Here is a 26,127-nt window from a genome sequence, read left to right on the forward strand (position 1 = left end):
TTCCTGCCCAGTGCACCTGCAGAAATTTAACATCAGCAACTTTTCTATCTGGCTCAACCCCAACCACCATATTACCCCTTTGGACTCTACAAACAGATCAATCACTGCCCTGTCTGCATTTTCCTCCAGAATACTCTTACACTTGTGAACAAGGCCCTTGCTATCCACGACCTTATTGTGACATCATGGCTTTGACTGAAACTTGACTTACAGATGGTGACATTTTGCCCCTTACTAAAGTCTCCCTGCCTGGTTATACTTTCTATTCCCTGCCCCACCTACGTCACCATGGTGGTGGTGTAACCCTTATCACTAAGTCACAATTTAGTCTCTTCCCCCAACCCCCTAGTGCTCTGGCATCTTCTCCTTTGAGCACCTCACCCTTTTCCACCCTCTCACCTCTAAAATCCTTCTTGTCTACCACAGCCCACAAGCCAATACCCCAAGTTTCTATCTGGACAAAGGAAGATAGGAACAGGAGTAGGCCATTCAACCTCTTGAGCCTACTCCGCCATTTGTTAAAATCATGGCAGATCGGACATCCTCAATTCTTTCCACCCTCAGCCGCAGCAATGGGCAACTCCTTATTCTCGATGATTTCAGTCTCCATCACAGTTCATCTTTCCTATGAATTCACTGCCCTCCTCTCCTCCCCTCATATAAATTCTCCTATTCACATTCGCAGCCACCTCCCTGACTTTGCCATTTCCCGTGGCCTCTGAATTCATGATTTTGATTACTGACAAGGCCATTTCTGACCACTTCCTTTTGACCCTCACCGCCCACATCCTTCCACGCCCCTTCCAGCCTCATTTCCTTCTGTTTCTGCCCTTGGAAGAAACTCTCCCAGAGTTATATACAGCTGCACTTCAATCTTCCAGCTACCGAGCCTTTGGCTTTCGAATCGGCGTGAAATCTCTAGAGCTGTCGATTTGCTCGACCACACCCTCACTTTCACCTTGGATACCCTTGTCCTCAGCAAAACGTTTACTTTCTCCTACTCTGGTCATTCCCCCCTAGTATGGGCCACATCTTTTCTCCCTCAAGCCCAAGGAACATACACTTGAGCATATCTGGTGCACAGGTAGTTGAGCCATTATTTGCCAGCTCTGGCTGGACCACATCAAATGCTATTGGGCCTCACTCTCCTCTGCCAAAACCTGCCGTACTTCAGGATCCTCCTGGAGAGCAAAGATACCCCCTGTCTTCTTTTCTCCACTACCAACCGTTTCCTTAAACCCTCTCCCCTGCACCTTCACCCTCCAGAATTGGTTCTGCTGCACAGGCTGCTCCCCGCCAGCCCCCCCCCCCCCAAACCCCCTCCCCTTTCATAGCAAGCCAAACTTCTCCCAGACTCTCCCACCAGCCCTGAACCCATGTCTTTCTCTAGCTTCGCTCCCCTCTCCATCCTTGCCACCTCTGAACTCATCTCCGAGACCCAGCTCCTGCTCCCTTGACCCCATTTTCACTCAACTGCTTACCACCCTGATTGACCCCTCTATCTTACAAACTACCACCCCCATCTCCAACCTCCCTTTCCTCTTGAACGTGTTGAATCTCTCCAATCAGGTCATCTGCCTTTGGCCCAGCATCAAAACGGCCCTAACCAAAGTCATAAATGGCATCCTCTGTGAATGTAGTGCATTATCCTTGACCTCTAACACGGTTGATCACACCATCCTGCTCCAATGCCTCTCCTCCATTGTCCAATTCAATGGTACTTCTCTCACTAGCTTCCATTCTTATCTATCCAATTGTAGCCAGAGCATCTTCAACAATGGATTCTCAAGTGATGGCCGTTGCTCCATTGGTAGCACCCTCGCCTCATGAGTCAGAAGGTTGTGGGTTCAAGCCCCACTTCAGAAACGTGAGGGCAAAAATCTAGGCTGACACTCCAGTACTGAGGGAGTCCTGCATGGTTGGAGGTTTCCGTCTTTCAAATGACACCCCGTCGGCCTACTCAGGTGGCACAATTTCGAAGAAGAGCAGGGGTGTTATCCCCAATGTCCTAGCCCATATTTATCCTTTAATCAACATCGCTAAAACAGATTATCTGGTCATTATCACATTGCTGTTTGTGGGAGCTTTCTGTGCACAATTGGCTGGCGCGTTTCCAACATTACAACAGTGACTGCATTTTTTATTTAAAGTACTTCATTGGCTCTAAAGCGTTTGGGACGTCTGTTGGTCGTGAAAGGTGCGATATAAATGACAAGTCTTGCTTTTCTGCTCCTACATTGTTACCTCCAGAGTTACAAACGATCTAGTCTTGGTCCGCTCCTCTTCCTCATCTGCATGCTGCCCCTTGGCATTGTCATCTGCAGCTATGGTGGCAGCTTCCACAGGTAAGCTAGCGTCACCCAGCTCTCCCGCCACCACCTGTCTCGACCTCTCTGCTGCCTCAGTGTTGTCAAACTGCTTGTCTGACATCCTATCTTGCAGGAGCAGCAGTTTTCTTCAGCTAACATTGAAAAGACCAAAGCCATTGTCTTCAGCCCCTGCCACAAACCTCATACCTTTGCTGTTAAAAAAACTAAAATAAATAATGATCTCAAAAATACATACTCATAGGTTTTAGCAAAATTTCATACATGCAAAATTTAATTACTGAAAGGAACTGTACAAATATTTCTGGAGTATAAGATTGGAGCAGTATCTCATGGAAATTGTGTCAGCAATACACGATGCTGATGTCATGTACCTAATCATTATCAGTCCATATCACAGTGCCACTAAAGAAATGCATATCTACATTAAATTTACATTTTTTTACAAAAGTAAGTATTTGGAGAAACAATTCTAAAAACCATAAAAGCCCTTTCATGATACCAGACACTTTAACAGATTTTGCACAAGAAGTTAGTATGCAGGTACAGCAAGTGATCAGGAAGGCCAATGGAATCTTGGCCTTTATTGCAAAGGGGATGGAGTATAAAAGCAGGGAAGTCTTGCTATAGTTGCACAGGGTATTAATGAGGCCACACCTGGAATACTGCGTGCAGTTTTGGTTTCCATGTTTACGAAAGGATATACTTGCTTTGGAAGCAGTTCAGAGAAGGTTCACAAGGTTGATTCCAGAGATGGTGGGGTTGACTTATGAGGAAAGGTTGAGTAGGTTGGGCCTCTACTCATTGGAATTCAGAAGAATGAGAGGTGATCTTATCGAAACGTATAAGATTATGAGGGGTCTTGACAAGCTGGATGCAGAGACGATGTTTCCACTGATGGGGGAGACTAGAACTAGAGGGCATAATTTTAGAATAAGGGGCCACCCATTTAAAACTGAGATGAAGAGAAATTTCTTCTCTCGGGGTTGTGTATCTGCGGAATTCGTTGCCCCAGAGAGCTGTGGAAGCTGGAACATTGAATAAATTTAAGAGAGAAATAGACAGTTTCTTGAACAAAAAGGGAATAAGGGTTATGGGGAGCGGGCAGGGAAGTGGACCTGAGTCCATGATCAGATCAGCCATGATCGTATTAAATGGCGGAGCAGGCTTGAGGGGCCGTTTAGCCTACTCCTGCTCCTATTTGTTATGTTCTTATTTTGCCCCTCACTCTGTGGTCCTAGCGTTGATTGTGCAGTGTTAAATTGCATGCCGAAGAGGTTGGGATTGTTTTGTGAACCTCAGGACTCGATTTTGAGTGGCTCGTTAATGTCATCTCAATCTCGAGATATTTATCCCGCAATCAACATAAAAAAACAGATTATCTGATCATTATCACAATTGCTGTTTGAGAGAGCTTGCTTGTGCGCAAATTGGCTGCCGCGTTTCTCACACTACAACAGAGGCTACACTCCTAAAGTGGCTGCAAAACGTTTTGAGACGCCCGGTGGTCGTGAAAGGCGCTATATAAATCCAAGTCTTTTTTCTTTCTCTGATGTGTTATTTTCTTTGAACTCGCTCCAGTGTGCAGAGATCTGTGTAATACACGGAAAGCTAGTGAGGATGCTCGGGCAGACACTAATGGGTGGTCAGACTCCTCAATTAACATGGTTGGTGTGAGGATTTGTTTCGCTGATTGATATAGGAAACTGTTGTAACCTATATATTTAATGTATGTCTTGTATGCTTTGATAATTTGTGGTGGAGCAAAGAGGTACAGTGACCTGCTTTACAGAAGGTGATTTCTCATTTGTAATTCATATTTCTCTCTTCAGTTGCCCGAAAGCTGTTCACCTGGTGATGACCTGTCGATCCCACACCTGGCTTGTTGTACCGTGGAGGACTTGTACCTGCTAATGGGAAAAGAATTAGAGGATGTGCATGAGGTGCCTGTTGGCAATGTGCTAGGTAAGACTCCGTGGTTCTTCAAAAATTTACAGATGCAATGGGTGATTGTAACCTTTTCTGTGTAAAATGCCACTCCTATCTCTCTCAAAATAATAGATATTGCCAATTTAAAAGGTTATTTCTAGATTCACAAAAGCCAGCATTACATTCCCCTACTTTCCTCTTTCGTTATTCTGGTTACGTAGATTACTGGATAGCCCACATACATCCCAGGGCAGCTCTTTGTTTGGGAGTAGAAGAATGAGAGGGGATCTCATTAAAACGTATAAAATTCTGACTGGGTTGGACAGACTGGATGCGGGGAGGATGTCTCCCTCGGGCTGGGAAGTCTAGGACAAGGGGTCACACAGTCTCAGGATACGGGATAGGAAATTTAGGACCGAGATGAGGAGAAATTTTTTCACTCAGAGGCTGGTGAACCTGTGGAATTCTCTACCACAGAAGGCTGTGGAGGCCAAGTCACTGAATATATTTAAGAGGGAGATAGATAGATTTCTAGAAACAAAAGGCATCAAGGGGTATGGGGAAAAAGCGGGAATATGGTGTTGAGACAGAGGATCAGCCATGATCATATTGAATGGCAGTGAAGACTCGAAGGGCCGAATGGCCTACTACTGCTCCTATTTTCTATGTTTCTATGAGTAGATCTCTCAGCTGGATTTGGGAGCTGCTCCAGAGGTGCTGCACTCTGGAAAGCCCGCGACCAGCTGAGTGGGCAGCAGCTTGTGGAGGTTGTCTCTGCGTTCCAGCAGCCCCCTTTCAGTCCTCAAGCCATTCCGGTGTCCCAGCTCACGTTGTATTGGATGGAACAACATTGTATGCAAGAGATTTCTGTAAACTGCATCAGTAGAATGGCTGAGGAGGGATGGGTTTACGTGAAATGTTGGTATCCATGAGGCTGAAAATTATATTAGCAATTTCTGTCTAGATTGATTTGTATATGGGGGTGTATGTAATTTTTGACAGTGGAAATTTTTTCTTCTCCTTTAATTATGTGTTCAAAATTTGAATTTAAGGCATAAACTATACATTAAAATTCTAAATTGCAAAGCAAAGTTATTTGAAACAATAGGAGCCATTAGGCATCTACAGCGCAGTTTTTTTGGGAAGTAATTCAAATTCTTGTAGGTAAAACCCAAGAATTAACAAATGAAAAATTTTGAAATCCATGTTTATTTTGTAACAAAAGCAAAATACTGCGGATGCTGGAAATCTGAAATAAAAACAGAAACTGCTGGAAACGCTCAGCAGGTCAGGCGGCATCTGTGGAGAAAGAAACAGAGTCAATGTTTCAGGTTGATGTCCTTTCATTTTATTTTATTTTTATGACACTGAGAATATGAATTTTTAAAAGCTGCTTGTGTCCTGCATATTTTGTATATTAAATTTGTGAATCATAGAATGGTTTCAGCACAGAAGGAAGCCACTTGACCCGTCGAGCCCGTGCCGGCTCTCTGCAAGAGCACTTCAGCCAGTCCCACTCCCTGCCCTTTCCCCGTAGCCCTGAAAATATTTTTCCTTCAGGTACTTATCCAATTCCATTTTGAAAGCCACAATTGAATCTACCTTTCAGGCAGTGCATTCCAGATCATAACCACTCGCTGCGTAAAAAAGTTTTTCCTCATGTCGCCTTTGGTTCTTCTGCCAATCCCCTTAAATCTGTGTCCTCTGGTTCTCGACCCTTCCACCAATGGAAACAGTTTCTCTCTCTCTACTCTGTCCAGCCCCTCATGATTTTGAACACCTCTATCAAATCTCCTCTCAACCTTCTCTGCGCTAAGCAGAACAACCCCAGCTTCTCCAGTCTATCCACGTAACTGAAATCCCTCATCCCTGGAACCATTCTTGTAAATCTTTTCTGCACCCCCTCGAAGGTGATTACAATGCCTTTGCTCGCCTCAAGAGCAATATGGAAGAAGTGGTCAAATACGACTAAATTCAGTTGGAAACACCATTCTTGTACATCTATTGAATCCAGTTTTTAACATTTTTAATAAATACGAGATGGAAAGCACTGATAAAATCTGGATTTGGAGCAACTGAGTAAAACTGTTTAAATAAGCACTGAAATTGTAAAAAACCCAAAAATCTACATGTCTATATAATTCAAATTCTTGAATCCAGCACTCTTCCTTAGCGTTGCATCTCGAGATGTAACATGTCAAGGCAGCACATCCCCAAAGCATCTGTAGGGCAAAAAATTGTGATTAATTCAAATGAACACTACTTGTTCAGTTAATGTGCTCATTCGCTCAAAATTTAATTGACCAGAAATTTGAAGCAATCACAACTTAACTCAATTCACAAAGCAGGTAGGAGAGCTTCCAATCAGCAGCGAGCAAGCGACACAAAACCACTCAGTCAAATTGTTCAAACCCAGCAATCTGCATCCAGTATCTACCACCAAATGAACCATATCGCTCAAATAGTTCCTTCACATTGTTTTCAGCGTCCATTATCCCTCATCATGGTCCTTGAGACAGCCAACAGTCACCATTCATAACAGAACAAACACACAAAAAACCTAATTCTGGAAAATAAATCACTAAGCTTACCCAGGTCTGTAAGAAGTTTCCTCTCACATAGGCGTGTCCTGTCTGGGGCCTGGAGCTCAAGTTCTGGTTCAGTCAGAGTTGGAAATGTAATTTTGCCTCTGGGTACTGGTGACGTCCAACTCCTTTGGACAAATTATATGTGTGCGATGCATCAGAACAGTCGCAGTTTTCACCCTGCTCCAGTGGAACTACAATACCCAGGATACACCATAACAATAAGAACATAAGAATTAGGAACAGGAGTAGGCCATCGAGCCCCTCGAGCCTGCTCCGCCATTCAACAAGATCATGGCTGATCTGGCCGTGGACTCAGCTCCACTTACCCGCCCGCTCCCCATAACCCTTAATTCCCTTATTGGTTAAAAATCTATCTATCTGTGACTTGAATACATTCAATGAGCTAGCCTCAACTGCTTCCTTGGGCAGAGAATTCCACAGATTCACAACTCTCTGGGAGAAGAAATTCCTTCTCAACTCGGTTTTAAATTGGCTCCCCCGTATTTTGAGGCTGTGCCCCCTAGTTCTAGTCTCCCCGACCAGTGGAAACAACCTCTCTGCCTCTATCTTGTCCATCCCTTTCATTATTTTAAATGTTTCTAGATGATCACCACTCATCCTTCTGAACTCCAACGAGTAAAGACCCAGTCTACTCAATCTATCATCATAAGGTAACCCCCTCATCTCCGGAATCAGCCTAGTGAATCGTCTCTGTACCCCCTCCAAAGCTAGTATATCCTTCCTTAAGTAAGGTGACCAAAACTGCACGCAGAACTCCAGGTGCGGCCTCACCAATACCCTACACAGTTGCAGAAGGACCTCACTGCTTTTGTACTCCATCCCTCTCGCAATGAAGGCCAACATTCCATTCGCCTTCCTGATTACCTGCTGCACCTGCAAACTAACTTTTTTGGGATTCATGCACAAGGATCCAAAAAGAGTTTCATGCACAAGGACCCCCAGGTCCCTCTGCACCGCAGCATGTTGTAATTCAAATAATATTGACCTCACACTTTCCGACATTGTATTCCATCTGCCAAACCTTAGCCCATTCGCTTAACCTATCTAAATCTCTTTGCAGCCTCTCTGTGTCCTCTACACAACCCGCTTTCCCACTAATCTTTGTGTCATCTGCAAATTTTGTTACACTGCACTCTGTCTCCTCTTCCAGGTCATCTATGTATATTGTAAACAGTTGTGGTCCCAGCACTGATCCCTGTGGCACACCACTAACCACCGATTTCCAACCCGAAAAGGACCCATTTATCCCGACTCTCTGCTTTCTGTTCGCCAGCCAGTTCTCTATCCATGCTAATACATTTCCTCTGACTCCGCGTACCTTTATCTTCTGCAATAACCACATCCATCGGTACACCTCTATCTACCATGCTCGTTATATCCTCAAAGAATTCCAGTAAATTAGTTAAACATGATTTCCCCTTCATGAATCCATGCTGCGTCTGCTTGATTGCACTATTCCTATCTAGATGTCCCGCTATTTCTTCCTTAATGATAGTTTCAAGCATTTTCCCCACTACAGATGTTAAACTAACCGGCCTATAGTTACCTGCCTTTTGTCTGCCCCCTTTTTTAAATAGAGGCGTTACATTAGCTGCTTTCCAATCTGCTCGTACCTCCCCAGAGTCCAGAGAATTTTGGTAGATTATAACGAATGCATCTGCTATAACTTCCGCCATCTCTTTTAATACCCTGGGATGCATTTCATCAGGACCAGGAGACTTGTCAACCTTGAGTCCCATTAGCCTGTCCAGCACTACCCCCCTAGTGATAGTGATTGTCTCAAGGTCCTCCCTTCCCACATTCCTGTGACCAGCAATTTCTGGCATGGTTTCTGTGTCTTCCACTGTGACGACCGAAGCAAAATAATTGTTTATGGTCTCAGCCATTTCCACATTTCCCATTATTAAATCCCCCTTCTCATCTTCTAAGGGACCAACATTTACTTTAGTCACTCTTTTCCGTTTTATATATCTGTAAAAACTTTTACTATCCGTTTTTATGTTTTGCGCAAGTTTACCTTCGTAATCTATCTTTCCTTTCTTTATTGCTTTCTTAGTCATTCTTTGCTATCGTTTAAAATTTTCCCAATCTTCTAGTTTCCCACTAAGCTTGGCCACCTTATACGCATTGGTTTTTAATTTTATACTCTCTTTTATTTCCTTGGTTATCCACGGCTGGTTATCCCTTCTCTTACCGACCTTTTTCACTGGAATATATTTTTGTTGAGCACTATGAAAGAGCTCCTTAAAAGTCCTCCACTGTTCCTCAATTGCGCCACCGTTTAGTCTGTGTTTCCAGTCTACTTTAGCCAACTCTGCCCTCATCCCACTGTAGTCCTCTTTGTTTAAGCATAGTGCTCTCGTTTGAGACACTACTTCCTCACCCTCAATCTATTACAAATTCAACCATACTGTGATCACTCATTCCGAGAGGATCTTTTACTAGGAGATCGTTTATTATTCCTGTCTGATTACACAGGACCAGATCTAAGATAGCTTGCTCCCTCCACAATGACCACTTGCACTTTATAAAGCATTTTTAACTTCATGTCACAGAGTCGTGATCCCCAAAATATGGGCACCGAGCCGAAGAGTACGGTATTAGGAGGAGTGGCCAAAGGTACTTGGTCAGAGAGGTGGGTTTGAAGGAGTGTCTTAAAGGAGATGGAGAAGCTGGAGAGACAGAGGGGCTTAAAAAGCAAATCCCGAGCATGGAGCAAAATGACTGAAGGCATGGCCACCAATGGTGGGGCAAAGGGAGGGGGCGATGCACAAGAGACCAGAACCAGAAGAATAGAGAATTTGGAGGGTAGGCAGAAAACATTGTAGGGTTGAAGGAGGTTACAGAGGGATTACTGAGTTTAGAAGACAGAGAGGTGATTTTATTGAAACTTATAAGATTCTGAGGGGGCTTGAAGGGGTAGATGCAGAGAGGATGTTTCCCCTCGTGGGGGAATCTAGAATTAGGGGACATAGTTTCAGAATAAGGGGTCGCCCATTTAAAACAGAAATGAGGAGGGATTTCTTTTCTCAGAGGGTCGTGAATCTGTGGAATTCTACCGCAGAGAGCTGTGGAGGCGGGGTCATTGCAGACAGAGAAGTGGAGTTGAGGCCAAGATCAGATCAGCCATGATTTTATTGAATGGCAGGGCAGGCTCGAGGGACCATATGGCCTACTCCTCTTATTTCTCAAGTTCTTATGTAATATTTAATTTTGTCAGGAGCATTATTGCATGATCAGTTGACTCTGCAGTGCTGTTTGTTCAAACTGAGAAAGCAGAAAGTTAGATACAATTCAACTAGAAATTGAGTGAATCTTTTTAAGTGGAACATTGTGTTGCAAGTTCTGCTGCTTTGGGTCATGAACCTGACCTGACACTGGCCGAGTGTTATTTCCCTGAAAATTGAGAGCTTTAGGCAGACTGTTTACTGCATCTGCACTGAGATGAACCTTTATAATCAAGTGATTTTGTCAGCCTGTAGTCAGCAGGTGCAACTTCACGGTTTACCCCTGTTAATTTGAAGTCCATTTTTGTGCAAAAAAAATCAAATTATCCAGTTATTTGATTAGGCAACTTCATCAAACCAGCTCGTGGCTTTATCTGTATTCAAAAACATTTTGAATTATTGGATAATCCAAATTAAGTGACATAATTAAAAGGAGTAGGCAGTACAGGTATTATATTCTGACATTTAATACAATCCAGCAAGGTTCAAATGCGGACAAGGGGAGGGGAAATGAATGGGGTTTGTCGTGGGTTTAGCACTGATCTTCAATCTTTGGATCTGAATCCAGTTTGGACTTTTTAAATGAAAGTCTCCTCTGTCTTTTGACTCTAGTCATATGTGAACGCATTTTGGTAGTCTCAAACAAGTAGTTGGTAGGTTAGTCAGCATAAGAATGCCCTTGATATCACGTTTATGGAGAGTTGCGCAAGCATTGGATAACAGGATCTTCCATACAAAGTTTAATAATAATTGGTAACAGAGTCAAATTAGTAAATGTAGCAACAGTTCACCTCTTTGTACTTCTCTCTTTCTCCCTCAGTGAAGTTTAGGAAGAGAATTCCAGTGAGTTAGGGTGGAATCGGCAGGATCGGTGCGGTCAGTCTCCGTGGAGGGTCGTGACCCCACTGCTGGCTCCATCCTGCTCCAGAAAATGAACTTGTCTTAATGGGGCCTATTATGCCCACCCAGCACGTTACTCAGCCCAATTAGATGTTTTAAGCTGGGATCCTTAAGGGGACCCAGGCCGCATTACATTTTAAGTTGAATCTTTACTGTACAATAAAAAATAAAAGTTATTTGAGTGACAAAGACATATTTAAATAATATGACTCCATCTACAAATACGATCAAGAACACAATTTAAAAAGTACATTAATTGGGAAGTTATTGCTGCTTTAGTCACATGTAGACTTTTGTATCAGTAACTGGTACAAATAAAACATGTGTATAGGTAATACATAAAATTAAGCAGTGTAGAGAGAAAAAATTAATCTGAGGGAACCTAATTAAGTAAATGTAATTGAAAAGAGCTGGATTTACAATCGTATGCAAGTTCAGAGGAACAGCTGCGGAATCCCTGACAAATTGTGTCGGGATTTCTGCAGCTCTTCCGTTAACAATGGACAAGTGAGAGAACGTCTGCAGAAATTCATCTTAAAGTCTCAGACGGAAAATTAAATAGTCATATTCAGGGACTGAAATTAATGGAATGGGTGATGAGAATGAAATTATTACGGTTGATGACTTGATTTTAATGTGTAACTGGACAATCACAGTATACTGCGAGAAGAACCTGATCAGAGCCAACACAAACATTTATTTAAATGGTATATGTAATTTTTTATAGTGCGGATCAACATACTGCAATTACTGTTACGTTGGAAGGCAACAGCTGAGAATGGCCAGTGAAGAATGTATTTCCTTCACCATCCAGGGTAGGATGGGAACCTTCAGCACTCGCATCCCTTCAGAAATTTCTGAATTAACATTTACCGGTAGTTTTTCATGCAGAATAGAATCTCCATCAATCTATTAGCTGATGTAATCAACATGGTTTTATTTTGGTTTGTTTACCATGCTGTCAAGTAATCAGCTAGTGCAGTGGCCACGGAACTCCCGCCTCAGATTGACAGACGTGGTTCCTGAGCTGGGTGAAGCCCATGGCCATGCAGGGAAATTTAAAAAGTAGGTGGATAAAGGCTATTAAGTGCCTGTAAAATACCTCATAATGATTTAAATTGGGTCCCCAGCCGCTGCAGGTTGGATCGACTGCACGACGCGCTTGTGGTAAAGGTGCGTGAGAACGAGTTGACAGCTGGTTCCTGACCCGCTGTCCAAATAAACAACTTTTGCACCCGACCCATCACCAATCGCAGCCGCTACCACCACAGAAAATTCAGTCCTTAGACTCTGGCACTTGAAGGCATAACTGCCAATAGTCAGACAATGGGAGTGGAAATGCATAAAGGAGCAGAGTCAGAGCAACAACATACTTGGGGGGGATGTAGGGCTGGAGCAGGTTTCAGAGATAGTGCAGGGATTTCAACAGTCTGAGTCAGTGGCTGAGGAAGGGGATGGAATAGATGCCAAGGGAACCGAGTTTGTGGCTGGATCTGATGGCGATGATTTCTGGTCTTCCTGATTTGAGCTGGAGGAAGTTGTGACTCATCCAAGACTGGATGTTGGACAAGTGGATGGAAGGTTTCTGATTTTCGACTTGAAAATTATATCCTCAAGGATGTTGGTATACATCATTCAAGTAGTTTAGTCAGGAGAGTGGCTATTAGCCACAGACCTTGCGTTCCACACATCGTTATGAACTTTCCATTAAAAGGACCCCTTTGATGCAAAACGAGTAAGCTTCCAGCATTCAGTACTCCTTTTGTAAGAGCATGTGGAGTCAGGGGAAAATTAGCAGAATGGATAGCAAGCTGCCTACAAAACAGAAAATAGAGAGTAGGGGTTAAAGGTAGCTACTCAGACTGGCAAAAGATGAGACGTGGTGTTCCACAGGGATCGGTGCTGGGGACACCGTGGTTCACCATTTAAATAAACAATTTGGACTCGGGAAGCAGATGTACAATTTCAAAATGTGTGGACCACACCAAATTAAGGGGTGTAGTTAATACAGAGGAGGACTACGACAAAATAAGGGAAAAGATGAACTTGCAGAATGGGCAGGTAATTGTCAAAAAAAACTTCAATAGAAATAAGTATGAGGTGGTACATTTTGGTCGAAAGAATAAGGAGACTACATACTCCTTGGCAAATGTGTCTAAATGGGGTAAACATAGAAACATAGAAAATAGGTGCAGGAGTAGGCCATTCGGCCCTTCTAGCCTGCACCGCCATTCAATGAGTTCATGGCTGAACATTCAACTTCAGTACCCCATTCCTGCTTTCTCGCCATACCCCTTGATCCCCCTAGTAGTAAGGACCTCATCTAACTCCTTTTTGAATATATTTAGTGAATTGGCCTCAACAACTTTCTGTGGTAGAGAATTCCACAGGTTCACCACTCTCTGGGTGAAGAAGTTCCTCCGTATCTCGTAGAGGAGCAGAGGGATCTATGGGTGCAGATACACAAATCATCAAAAGGAGCGACGCAGGTTAATAAGGCCAAAAAAAAGCACTCGGGTTCATTTCTAGAGGGATAGAATTGACAAGCAGAGAAATTATGTTACACTTGTATGGAATGTTGGTTAGGCCACGCTTGTAGTAATGTAAACAGTTCTGGTCTCCATATTATAAAAAGGATGTAGAGGCACTGGAGAAGATTTACTAGAATGATACCAGAACTGAGAGGCTATACCTATCAGGGGCGACTGAACAGGCTGGGGCTCTTTTCTCTAGAAAAGAGAAGATTGAGGGTGACCTGATGGAAGTTTTTAAGATTATGAAAGGGTTTGATAGGGTAGAGGTAGAGATGATGTTTCCACTTGCAGGGGAGTCCAGAACTAGGAGCCATAAATATAAGACAGTTATTAATAAATCTAATATGGAATTCAGGCGATACTTTTTTACCCAGAGAGTGATTAGAATGTGGAACTGGCTACCACAAGGAGTAGTTGAGACGACTAGCATAGATGCATTGAAGGAAATCCAGATACACGCACGAGGAATAAAGGAACGAATGATATGTTGATGGGGTTAGATGAAGAAGAGTGGGAGGATGCTTGTGTGGAGCATAAACACGGCATGGACCTGTTGGGCTGAATGAACTATTTCTGTGTTGTAAATACTATGTAATAAAGTGACCGTGAAGTGTTCATCAATGATGGCAGCCTTGTCTTGACAACAGGGGGCTAAAATTCAGGCTCTCGGAAAGACCTGTTACTGTCTGTTTGCGGTGGCCATGCGTTGCAGTCCCCTGGCCGCCGCTTTGTGGTTAACTGGTCGACCCGACCCAAATTCGGGTCAGGGATTTTTCAGCCTGGACCCGATTCCACCCGATGCTGATGACCGCCGCAAGCCCATCATCGGAATTCGCATCACCGCTTTCCCTCACCTGAAAAATACACCAACCAAAATTCAGTCCGAAACATCATTCTCCCGCCAAGCGGTGCCCCCGACAGGTTTTTCTGTCGGTGCACCTTCTGCTGACTATGCCCGGCCTAGCAGCATGGCGGCCCTTCAAGGGGAAGCCCACTGCCGTGGACGCCATATATATTTTTTTGCCGGCCAACTTCTTGATCGTCCGGCAAAATAGTGTCTCCGGGTTTAGCTGGGCTGCCAACGGACGACAGCCTGACACCTCCTCTTGGGTGCCAAGCCGCTGGCCCGGCCAAAACCCTCCCTGGTGGCCCAATGGCCGAAGACCTAAAATGCTCGATTCTCTCCCCTTTAACGGAGGGGAGAGAGCGTGGTGACGCACACGCGCTGTGACGTCACCACTACTCCACCGCTGATTGACAGCGGCGGAGTCCCGGTCTGACCCATATTCAGTCCCTCAACCTGCCTTTCAGTCTATGTCCCACCCACAATATGACCAATTTCCTTTGGGACTTTGAAAAAAAATCGATCTTCCAACCGCATTATGGATCCGTGCGGTAAGAACAATATAAAAATCATAGGTGCGCCAGCTTTCTTGCGCTACTGAATTTCAGCCCCTAGTTCTGTTACATCCTACAGCGCTTTATTTCGATGATTGGGCCATTAAGACTTCTGTTCAAAACAATGTAAAAACTAATGCTGCAGCATATTCTGCGTAATGTGTTTCCTCATCAGTCAAGGAAAAAAATGCCACTGGAACCAGCATAGGCTTTGTCCTTTGCTGTGCTCACTTGCTGAGTTTATCAGTGCATGACTGTTGCCTGCAAATGCTGTACCCTCTCAATACCGTGCAGGTCTTGGGCACAGAACTGTATGTAGGTCAAGGGCAACCTCTCAGTTACAACAGCAAAACCATAGCCAACTATTTGGAGGTCCTCGTGCTGAAGGCAACAGGCCATCTTTCTGATACCAGGAAGACTGTTCATAAGACTTTCTCCAATAATAAAGTAAACTCTATGGGCCCAAGTTTCCACATGATTTGCGCCTGATTTTTAGGAGCAACTGGTGGAGAACGGACTATCTTAGAAATCGCAATTCTCCACATTTTTTTTTCTGCAGTTCTAGTGAAGTAGAACAGTTCTACTTTAGAACAGAATTTTTTCTTCAAAAGGGGGCGTGTCCGGCCACTGACGCCTGATTTCAAAGTTTCCACAGTGAAAACGTACTCCAAACTAAAGTAGAATGGAGCAAGTGAAGATTTTTGTAGAACTGAAAAAATCTGTTCTACACATTAAAAAATCAGGCGCAGGTTACAAATTAGGCGTCCAGAACGAGGAGGGGAGGGGGGAAGGGAACTCATTAAATTCGACAATAAATCCTTATTTATACTTCTACAAATATTATACAAATAAATCCAACCTGAATAAACATTTATAAGCAAAGAAAAGATTAAATAAACCATCTTCCTACCTGTGTGAAAGTGCTTCAGCCATCGTTCGAAGGAAACCGCCGTTTGTTGCCGCGCAGGGGAGGGAGGGGAAGGAGACAGCGGCTTGTTGCCGTGGAGGGAGGGGAAGGAGACAGCGGCTTGTTGCCGTGGAGGGAGGGGAAGGAGACAGCGGCTTGTTGCCGTGGAGGGAGGGGAAGGAGACAGCGGCTTGTTGCCGTGGAGGGAGGGGAAGGAGACAGCGGCTTGTTGCCGTGGAGGGAGGGGAGGGAGGGGAAGGAGACAGCGGCTTGTTGCCGTGGAGGGAGGGGAGGGAGGGGAAGGAGACAGCGGCTTGTTGCCGGGGAAGGAGACAGTGAGAAGGCTGCAAGTGCTGATGTGCTGATGGCAATGTGATTTTATTAAAAAATGTTCAAAAATTAAACAGCTACAAAGAACTATAAAAATGGCAGAGTGCCAATGTTTTTTTTCACACTGAGCATGCGCGAACGCTCCAACGCGCACGCGCAGCGTTGCCGGCAGGAAAAAAACTAATTTAAATAGTACCCGCCCCCTCCCACTTACAAAATCGGCGCGAGTGTAGGCTCCGCCCCCCTGGGCGCCGCGCCAAACAGACAAGGAGCTGCAAAGCGCTCGAGAATAGCGCGTTTTTTTTTCTGCCGCCGTTTTAGCTCGGCGGGGCGCCCATTTTTTATCCTGTGGAAACTTGGGCCCCATGAGTTTAGAACTATCAATCTGAGAGACAGTCACTTTGAACAGTTTCATAAAGACAAGTACAGATAAGGGATGCCTTTGGGACCATCTAGCTTATTGTTGCTTAGAAACTTATGGTACTCCATCACTTTATTTAACTGCCTTCTGAATGATTTGCGAGTTCTTGCTTCAGATTACTCCAGGCATTGATCAATCATTGTATGATGCAGTACTTCCTGACGTTAGTCCCCAAAATGCGTTTGCCTGTTTTAACCTTACGTCACTTTACCTTGCAGTCAATGTTTAACTTAATATGTTTCCTGGTATCTTCTGTGAGGTCCCTTCTCTTTAACTTCCTTTCAAGGTTGAAGAAGCTTTGTGATTTTTGTTTCCTATCTTGTCCTCAGTTACTCAGTATTCTGACACCAGTGAACCTTCTTTGCACTTCCTCCAGGGAACCCTCGTGTTTTAGTGACTAGAGCTGAACACAGTACTTCAGCTGTGGCTTGACCAGAGTATTGTCCAGTTTACGAATTTTGGCCTTGGACTTGTGCTCTACTAATTTGTCAATAAAGCTTGGTCCTCCGTTAGCTCTGTTGCTGCTCTGCAATGACTGGATTGAGTCTAATATCACACCTCGATCTCTCCCAGTCTCTCCACTAACTACAGTGAAACCTGTAAAAACAGACACTTATTGAGACCCAAATAACTTGCATGAAACCACGGACAATCGCAAATTCCAAACTGCGAACATCTTTCAATGCACCAATCCCTTTTATAACATGAAACACAGGACACGCAGGTCAGCGCAGAGCAACAGTAGGTTTTGTGAAATAAATGTTTTTTGTGGATTATGTGGAGCATCCTCGTCAAATTTGGATGCCCTCAAAAGTTTGTCACCATCCTTCGCCTGCTTCACGACGACATGCAAGGCTTGATCCTGACCAACGGATCCACCACAGACCCAGCTCACATTTGGACCAGGGTCAAGCAGGGCTGCGCATTGCACCCTTCTCTTCTCGATCTTCCTCACTGCAATGCTCCATCTCACCCTCAGTTAGCTCCCCGCTGGAGTGGAGCTAATCTACAAAACAAACGGGAAACTGTTCAACCTCCGCCACCTCCAGGCCAGATCCAAGGTCGTCCCATCCTCGGACATTGAGTCACAGTACGCAGATGACGCCTGCGTCTGTGCACACTCGGAGGCCGAACTCCAAACCCTCGTCAATATCTTCACCGAAGCGTACGAAAGCAGGGGCCTTACACTAAACATCCATAAGACAAAGGTGCTCTACCAACCTGCCCCCGCCATGCAGCACTGCTCCCCGATTATCAAAATCTACGACGAGGCCTTGGACAACGTGAACCATTTTCCATACCTTGGGAGCCTATAGTCAACAAGGGCTAACGTCAGTGAAGAAGTCCAACACCGCCTTTTGTGTGCCAGTGCAGCCTTCGGTCGCCTGAGGAAGAGAGTGTTTGAAGACCAGGGCCTCAAACCCGGCACCAAACTCATGGTCTACAGAGCAGTAGTGATTCCTGCCCTCCTATATGCCTCAGAGACATGGACTATGTACAGCAGGCACCTCATAGCACTGGAGAAGTACCACCAACGCTGCCTCCGCAAGATCCTGTAAATTCATTGGCAGGATAGCTGCACCAACGTCAGCGTTTTCGTTCAGGCCAACATCCCCAGCATCGAAATACTGACCACGCTCGATCAGCTCCGTTGGGCAGGCCACGTCGCCGCATGCCTAATACAAGACTCCCAAAACAAGCACTCTACTCGGAGCTCCAACACAGCAAGCGAGCCCCAGTGGGCAGAGAAAAAGCTTCAAGGACACCCTCAAAGCCTCCTTGAAAAAGTGCAATATCCTCACCGACACTTGGGCCTAAGACCGCACAAAGTGGAGGAAAAACATCCGGGAAGGTGGCGAATCCCTCGAGTCTCTACGCCAAGACCAAGCTGAAACCAAACGTAAACAGCGGAAGGAGTGCATGTGTCCCAAGCACCCCAACCACCACTGCCCCACCGGTGATAGAGACTGTAGGTCCCTCATAGGACTCATTAGTCACATGAGAACTCATTTTTAGTGTGGAAGCAAATCATCCTCGATTCCGAGGGACTGCCTAAGAAGGATTGGGACTCTTAAAATACTTCCCCTAAAACACGGCAGGCCAACAAAGCCGTAAAATGCAAACAAAGCACTGGGGTTCATGTCTAGAGGAATAGAATTCAAAAACAGAGAAGTTATGTTAAACTTATATAGAACTTTGGTTAAACCGCACTTGGAGTACATAGTTCTGGTCTCCATATTATAAAAAGGATATAGAAGCACTGGTAAACGTGCAAAAAAGATTTACAAGGATGATACCAGAACTGAGAGGTTATAGCTATCAGTAAAGACTGAACAGGCTGAGAGATGACCTGATAGTGATCTTTGAAATTATGAATGGCTTTGACAGGGTAGATGTAGAGGAGATTTTCTACTTCTGGGGGGTCTAAGACTGGGAGCCATAAATATAAGATAGTCACCAATAAATCCAGTAAGGAATTCAGGAGGAACCTCTTTATTCAGACAGTGGTTAGAATGTAGAACCTGCTGCCACAATGAGTAGTTGAGGCAAATAGCATAGACGTGTTTAAGGGGAATTTAGATAAGTACATGAGGGAGAAAGGAATAGAAGAAATATACTGATGGGGTGAAGTGAAGTCAATTTGGAGGAGGCTGATATGGAGCAAAAACACTGACATAGACCTGTTGGGTCAAATGGTCTATTGGGTCAAATGGTCTGTTTCTGTGTTAATTCTATGCAATTAGTAATTGCCAGAGGTGCTGGCTTTGAGATTAGACATTGAACCAAGAGCACATTTGCCAGCTCGGGTGGATATAAAATTTCTCGTGGTGCTATTTGAAGAAGAGCAGGGAGTTGTCGCAAAGTCCTCGCAACATTCCTACCCCAATCACATTACAAAAACACATTATTTGCTCATTCATTTGCAGTTTGTAGCATCTTTCTTTCTCTGTATAAGTTGGGGCTGTGCTTACTTGTACTGCAAAAATGGCTACCATGCTCCATCCTTTTCTATGATTGGTCCCCTTGGAGGATAAGCCACATCCTGAAGTTTCACAGGAATGTGTAACTGGAACCGCCCATCCCAAGGTCTCACTGACTTTGCAAATTGTAACTCGCTCCACTTTAACTTCCTGAAGTGACAGAGGACAGAGCTCTCCAGAAGACAGCAAGGGCCAGCCAAAGTGCCTTACCCCAGTCCAAGTACATTCCTCCCCCAGCCAAAGTGCTTTACCCCAGCGCAATGATGTCCTTCTCCCGCCCCCCCGCACCACCATAGACGGGGCAGGCATTGTGTACAGATTGTTAACAGGTTTATTGAGTATGAAGCGAATAGTGACAGTGTTGTGACTTCTGGATATCATCCAACACCAACGATGTTCCTTGCAGGGGGTTGGGAGAACGTGATCCATCTTCCCTGAGTTTCCTCGCCCCCCCCCCAACACCCGTGTCTCTCTTTCCCCCCCCCCCCCCATCTCTCCCTCTCTTCCCCCCCCCAGCCTCTCTCAATCCCCCCCCCCCAGCCTCTCTCTCTCTCCCCTCCCCAGCCTCTCTCTTCCCCCCCCTCCCCAGCCTCCCTCTCTTCCCTCCCCCCAGCCTCCCTCTCTTTCCCCCCCCCCAAGCCTCCCTCTCTCTCCCCCCCCCCCCCCAGCCTCCCTCTCTCTTTCCCCCCCCCCCCCCAGCCTCCCTCTCTCTTTTCCCCCCCCCCCAGCCTCCCTCTCTCTCCCCCCCCCCGCCAGCCTCCCTCTCTCTCCCCCCCGCCAGCCTCCCTCTCTCTCCCCACCGCCAGCCTCCCTCTCTCTCCCCCCCGCCAGCCTCCCTCTCTCTCCCCCCCAGCCAGCCTCCCTCTCTCTCTCTTCTCCCCCCCCCTATTGGCCACCCGCTGCTTCTCTACCTCACCGCTGGCCGCTCAACCCCAGGCTGGTCGGGGGGAGGGAGAGTCAGGGTTGGGGGTGGAGAAGAGAGTCACAGGGCAGGGGCGGGTGGGGAGGGAGAGAAGAGAGTCTCGGGTCGGCGGGGGAGAGAAGAGAGTCTCAGGGGGAGGGGGAGGGAGAGAAGAAAGTCTGCGGGAGGGTGGGGGAGAGAAGAAAGCCTCGGGTTTGGTTGCGGGGGGTGGGGGGGGAACGGGACGAGAGAGAGTCGGTGGGGTGGGCGGGACAAAGAGAGAGAGTCGGGGGTGGGGTGGAGAGAGTGAGAGTGAGAGAGTCGGGGGTGGGGGGAGAGAGAGAGAGAGAGAGAGAGTGAGTCGGAGGGTGGGCGAAGAGAGAGAGTCCGGAGGGGGGACAGAGGAGGGCCCAGAGCCTGAACGGGCGAAGAAAGTCGGGGCCTCGGGTCTTGCTTCTCGGCACCACGTGGGGGGCGGAGCTTGACAGGGAGTGGGGCTTGACAGCATGTCCGTCAAAAAAGTTGCAGGTCAAATCGTTACTACCATAAGTTGGCTGCTCCATTTGTCTACCCAACACTGTGCTTCAAAAGTTATCTATTGGTTGTAAAATAATTTGGAATGTCCTGCGGACTTGGTTAGATGCGTCTAAATGTAAGTTATTTCCTTCTTTCTTTAAATCCAGAGAAATGTTCACTTTCGAAGTTACCGTGCCTAATGGAAAAGGTTCATTATTTGTATCGGGTCATTTAACCATTGGGATTGATTTAACGGCTGTCCTCCTTGTTTTGAGATGCTTATTTTAGGGTCTGTGCCTTGTTTGTTATGGTGTCTGCCTTATGAAGCCTTAAAAAGCCTCTCTTGGCAGGAAAATACTCCATGGGAGAGCATCAAAAATGTCAAAGGAGAAGTAATATTCTGTTGATATGAATGGAGTGCTGTCTTTCTGCATAGACAGAATTGAGAATGTTTACCAGATGATACGTATTACAACACAGGAGGAGGCCATTTGGCAGATCCATTCTGGCCTGATGCCAGCTCCTTAAGAATTGTCGTACCCTGTATCATTAAATAGAGCTTTCTCCTCTATTCTCATTTCCCTGCCCTTTCCTGACTTCCTTTTGTATTCTTTTCAAATACTTATCCAATTCTATTTAAATGATGTTGTATCCTATCCATGTTCTAATAACTATGTGTAAAAATATTCCCCTAACTTCCCCTTTCATTCCACTTTTCAGTCTTTTGGATAAGTATAACCTCGTATTCCTGGTATCATTTTAGTCAATCTTCGCTGAATTCTTTCCAGGTCTCTCATATACTTCCTGTAATGGAGTGCTCAGAACTTCACACAATACTCCAACTGTGACTAAAACTAGTGGCTTCAGCATCACCTCTTGCTTTTATATTTGGTACTCTTGTGTATATAAAATTAAGGATCCCACGTGCTTATTTTATGGTCTTTTCTACCTACATTCCCACCTTTAAAGATGTATGTATCTGCACTGCTAGATCTCCCTGGTCCTCTGCTCTTTAGAATCTTCAGGGTGTACTTCCTTTCACTGTTCTTTTACCCAAAATGTACGACTTCACATTTCTCTTCATTGAACTGCATCTGCTGCCTATCTGCCCACTCCCCTAACCTGGCTGTCTTCTTGTGACATCCTGAATTCTCACAGCTTGCCATGCCCCTTAATTGGGATCTTCAGCAAACGTTGTTGTCATTCCTCTCATGCCTACGTCAAATCCCATAGAAATGGGAAACAATAGTCTGAAAATTGATATATACACTATCCATTGCATTTGCTTTATCTATGCATTGTGATTTCCTCAAACTTTTCAATTAATCAAGTATAATCTGCGCTGTACAAAATCCATGCTGACTGTCCTAATTTCATCCCGTATAATGGGGCAACTGAGGTAAGACTAATTGGCCTTTAATATTCTTCCCTCTTGAAGTCATATTGGGACATGAGTCCACAGATACAGCGACTCTCTAGTTTAGTCACTCGGAACTCCTTCACGGCAAACGAGCCAAAGGAGGTACAGAGGAAACGTTACAGGGACACCCTCAAAGTCTCCCTGATGAAGTGCAGCATCTCCACCGACACCTGGGAGTTCCTGGCCAAAGACCGCCCTAAGTGGAGGAAGTGCATCCAGGAGGGCGCTGAGCGCCTCGAGTCTCATCGCCGATTGCACATAGAAGACAAGCGCAGGCAGAGGAAAGAATGTGCGGCAAACCTGTCCCACTCTCCCTTCCCCTCAATGGCTGTCTGTCCCACCTGTGGCAGGGACTGTGGCTCTCGTATTGGACTGTTCAGCCACCTAAGGACTCATTCTAAGAGTGGAAGCAAGTCTTCCTCAATTCCGAGGGACTGCCAGTTTAGTCACCCAAACGGCCATTCTTCATGTGTGTTAGCCATGGCATTGGTAGCGCCCTCGCCGCTAAGTCAGAAGGTTGTGGGTTCAAGTCCTACTGCAGAGACCTGAGCACAAAAATCTAGCTGACACTCCAGTGCATTGCTGCGGGAGTGCTGCACTGCTGAACGTTCCATCTTTTGGATGAGACGTTAAACGGAGGCCCTGTCTGCTCTTTCAGGTGGATGTAAAAGATCCTATGGTACTATTGTGAAGAAGAGCAGGGGGGTTATCCCCAGTGTCCTGGCCAATGTTTATCCCTCAATCAACATCACTAAAAACAGATTATCTGGTCATTATCACATTGCTGTTTGTGGGATCTTGCTGTCCACAAACTGGCTGCTGTGTTTCCAACATTACAACAGTGACTACACTTCAAAAGTATCTCATTGGCTGCAAAGCACTTTGGGACATCCGGTGGTCATGAAAGGCGCTATATAAATGCAAGTCTTTTTTTTTTTTGCAAGCCCGGACAATGAGTCTCAGACTATTCGACTGGGTGGAGAGGTGGGTTATCACACATACAAAAGCAAAATACTGTGGAATCTGAAATAAAAACACAAAATGCTGGAAATCTCAGCGGGTCAGGCAGCATCTGTGGAGAGAGAAACAGAGTTAACGTTTCTGTTCGACAACCCTTCGTCAGAACTGGCGAATGTTCGAAAAGAGCACATTCTTAAGGAGCACTGAAAGGGGGAGGGGAGGAAAGAACAAAAGGGAAGGTCTGTGATAGGGTGGAAGGCAGGAGAGATTAGAGCAACAAAAGGGATGATGGGCCTGAAATGGTAATGGCAGAAGTTAGAAAAAGGTTACTCTAGATAGGGTGTGAATGGCAGAATAATGACCAGCTGCCATTGGAGACAAAGAGAGAAAGGGAACCAAAGATGAGCAGAGGTTATGCTCTGAAATTGTTGAACTCGATGTTGCGTCCAGAAGGCTTGAAAGTGCCGAAAGAAAAGATGAGGTGCTGTTCCTCGAGCTTGCGTTGAGCTTCATTGGAACAGTGCAGGAGTCCGAAGATGGAGATATCAAGGTGGAAGTGGAGCAGAGAATTAAAGGGACAGGCGACCAGAAAGTCAGGGTCATACTTACGGACTGATAGAGGGGAATCCTCGATTGAGGAAAAAGGAAGACATGTCAGAGGCACTAATGTGAAAGGTGGCGTCAGAGCAGATGTGACAGAGGCGGAACTTGATCCTGTATTCATCTGCTGTCCAGCGAAGTAAACTTTCTGCCAGGAGTCACAAGAAGATAGAAATTAGAAGCGAATTGCTAATTGATTCCATTCCCCGCCCCCCCCCCCCCCCAACCCCACGCTGTCGTCCTCTTGAGATGAAGTAACTCGGGGTAGTCCAGAGGTTAAACCTGGACCTTATTACTCTGTATGGGTCAGTACCATGTTATCCACTGAGCCACTGGGGAAATACAATGTTTATGCACATTATCCTTGCCTATTCGATTAGGTTATCCATCTGGACTCTGGCTATAGGAAAAGGTATATAACTCTGTACTTATAAATTTCTGCTCGTGCTGTGTTCTATCTTTTCTCAATGTTTTGCTGTTAAGACCATGTATTGTGCAATTTGATCAGATGATTTATCATGTTAACTGTATATAAATTGAGCACGAACTGTTGGCGTGGTAGTAGAATGAAATTCTCCATGCTGAACCATTTACCAGCAGTTTCTGTTCAATGAATAATGCAGCGATGATCAATGTGGTTTTCATTTCCTGGTCCTCCATTCAATTAGGATACAATATACAATGATGCTTTTTTCAGATCTGTGGATAAGGAAACATCCAGTGGGTGAGATAGGGAAATGATAACCAGTTGTTAATAGAATTGCCAATGTGCCATAATCAGTGAGTGAGCCACCAACAAGCACATGTTTAACTATGTAAGTACAAGTGGGCATGTGCCAGATGATTGGGTTGTCATTGCCATATTCCAAATAGCCAATAAATGAATTAATCACATAATTAAATTGAATCCACTAAAAAAATCTGTATGGCTATTGGACAGTGTGTCAAATGTGAACCTATTTTCAATATTTAACTTTTTGACTCACTTTACCAAATGCAATTGGACTCGTACTGTATGTGTAGTCTGTCATTCTGAGGTAATTTATAGTATAAATAAACTTTTCATTGGCAATTTACTTTTTATCATCTGCATAGATGGATAATGTTGGCCACTGTAACTTTTTTACATTCTTACCCTGTTAAATTTCCTTCATTGCATTAAGATGGATGATAACTTTTGAATTTCAGATGGATCTAGATTAATAATGTTTTTTTCTCTTGGTGTTTAGTTTCTCTTTCTCATAAGAACATAAGAATTAGGAACAGGAGTAGGCCATCTAGCCCTTGTATAATTTCTTGTATAATAACTTGTAGAATTTCGGTTGTTCTGTATCGAAACAGAATCTGAGCTGTTTTGTTGTGTCTGCATGTCACCGATGCATCCATTACTAATTGAGTAACTGCAGTGGGCTTTTACTGAGACCTAGTCATAGAATTCTGTCCAAACCTTGCAAATTTAGATTGACGCGTGGGTTATAATACAAAATGCTTTTTAGCATTGTATTAAAATATTTACATCTTGGGACAATTCAACTTAACAAGGATGAGCTAGCAGACTGAAAGAAATAATTTTATCACACTGCTGTTGGCCAGCAATCAGTTTATGTGCAGATAAATTGGCACGGTTTAAATTTGGCTGCCTCCTTTATATAGTGTCTATCAATGTACAAAAGAATTGCTTAAGAGTCATATTCATGACTGCTTTGGTTGCTGGGAAAGTTAGCTGCAAGCTGTGTTTTGGTACAGTCCAGACAAAAAAGTTTAAACAACGGGACATTTAGTTGGAAATTGTGATGAAAATTCCTGGATTTATTTTACTTTAAATTATTTTATATTAAATACCAAATTATTTTTATGGCAAAGCTATGATTTCTCCTTTAAGAAGCTGGAGATCAAGTTACATTGTATCATGGGCAGAAGGTGTTATATTCAGTTCAGAGGGATTCATACTGCAAGATTTTTGCACTTTTTATTTTAAAATATTTTTGAAGATTTTGTGTCTTCATAGTGTAATCAATTCTTCTAATCCATTTTTTGACGCAACCCACATAATGGGTGAGATTATACTTATGTTCTTCATCTCTCATCTATGGATAGATGCTTATCATACTTAATGTCTCATTTCATTAGATTTTAGACAGTCGTTACAAATAACTTTCTCAAAAGA

The 26,127-nt window shown here is 44.7% G+C and overlaps 1 protein-coding gene across 3 annotated transcripts in view; it reads left to right on the top strand.

Moving 5' to 3' along the window:
* Positions 1-26,127, top strand: part of efl1 (elongation factor like GTPase 1) — a 372,345-nt gene that overhangs the window by 164,545 nt on the left and 181,673 nt on the right. For all 3 annotated transcript variants that reach the window (XM_070858673.1, XM_070858675.1, XM_070858674.1), the window contains exon 15: positions 4,160-4,292. In XM_070858673.1, coding sequence (XP_070714774.1) covers positions 4,160-4,292 — 133 coding nt within the window. The remainder of the gene's footprint in view (positions 1-4,159; positions 4,293-26,127) is intronic.

The sequence above is a fragment of the Pristiophorus japonicus genome, chromosome 17, assembly GCF_044704955.1.
Source record: "Pristiophorus japonicus isolate sPriJap1 chromosome 17, sPriJap1.hap1, whole genome shotgun sequence".
Lineage (NCBI taxonomy): Eukaryota > Metazoa > Chordata > Chondrichthyes > Pristiophoridae > Pristiophorus > Pristiophorus japonicus.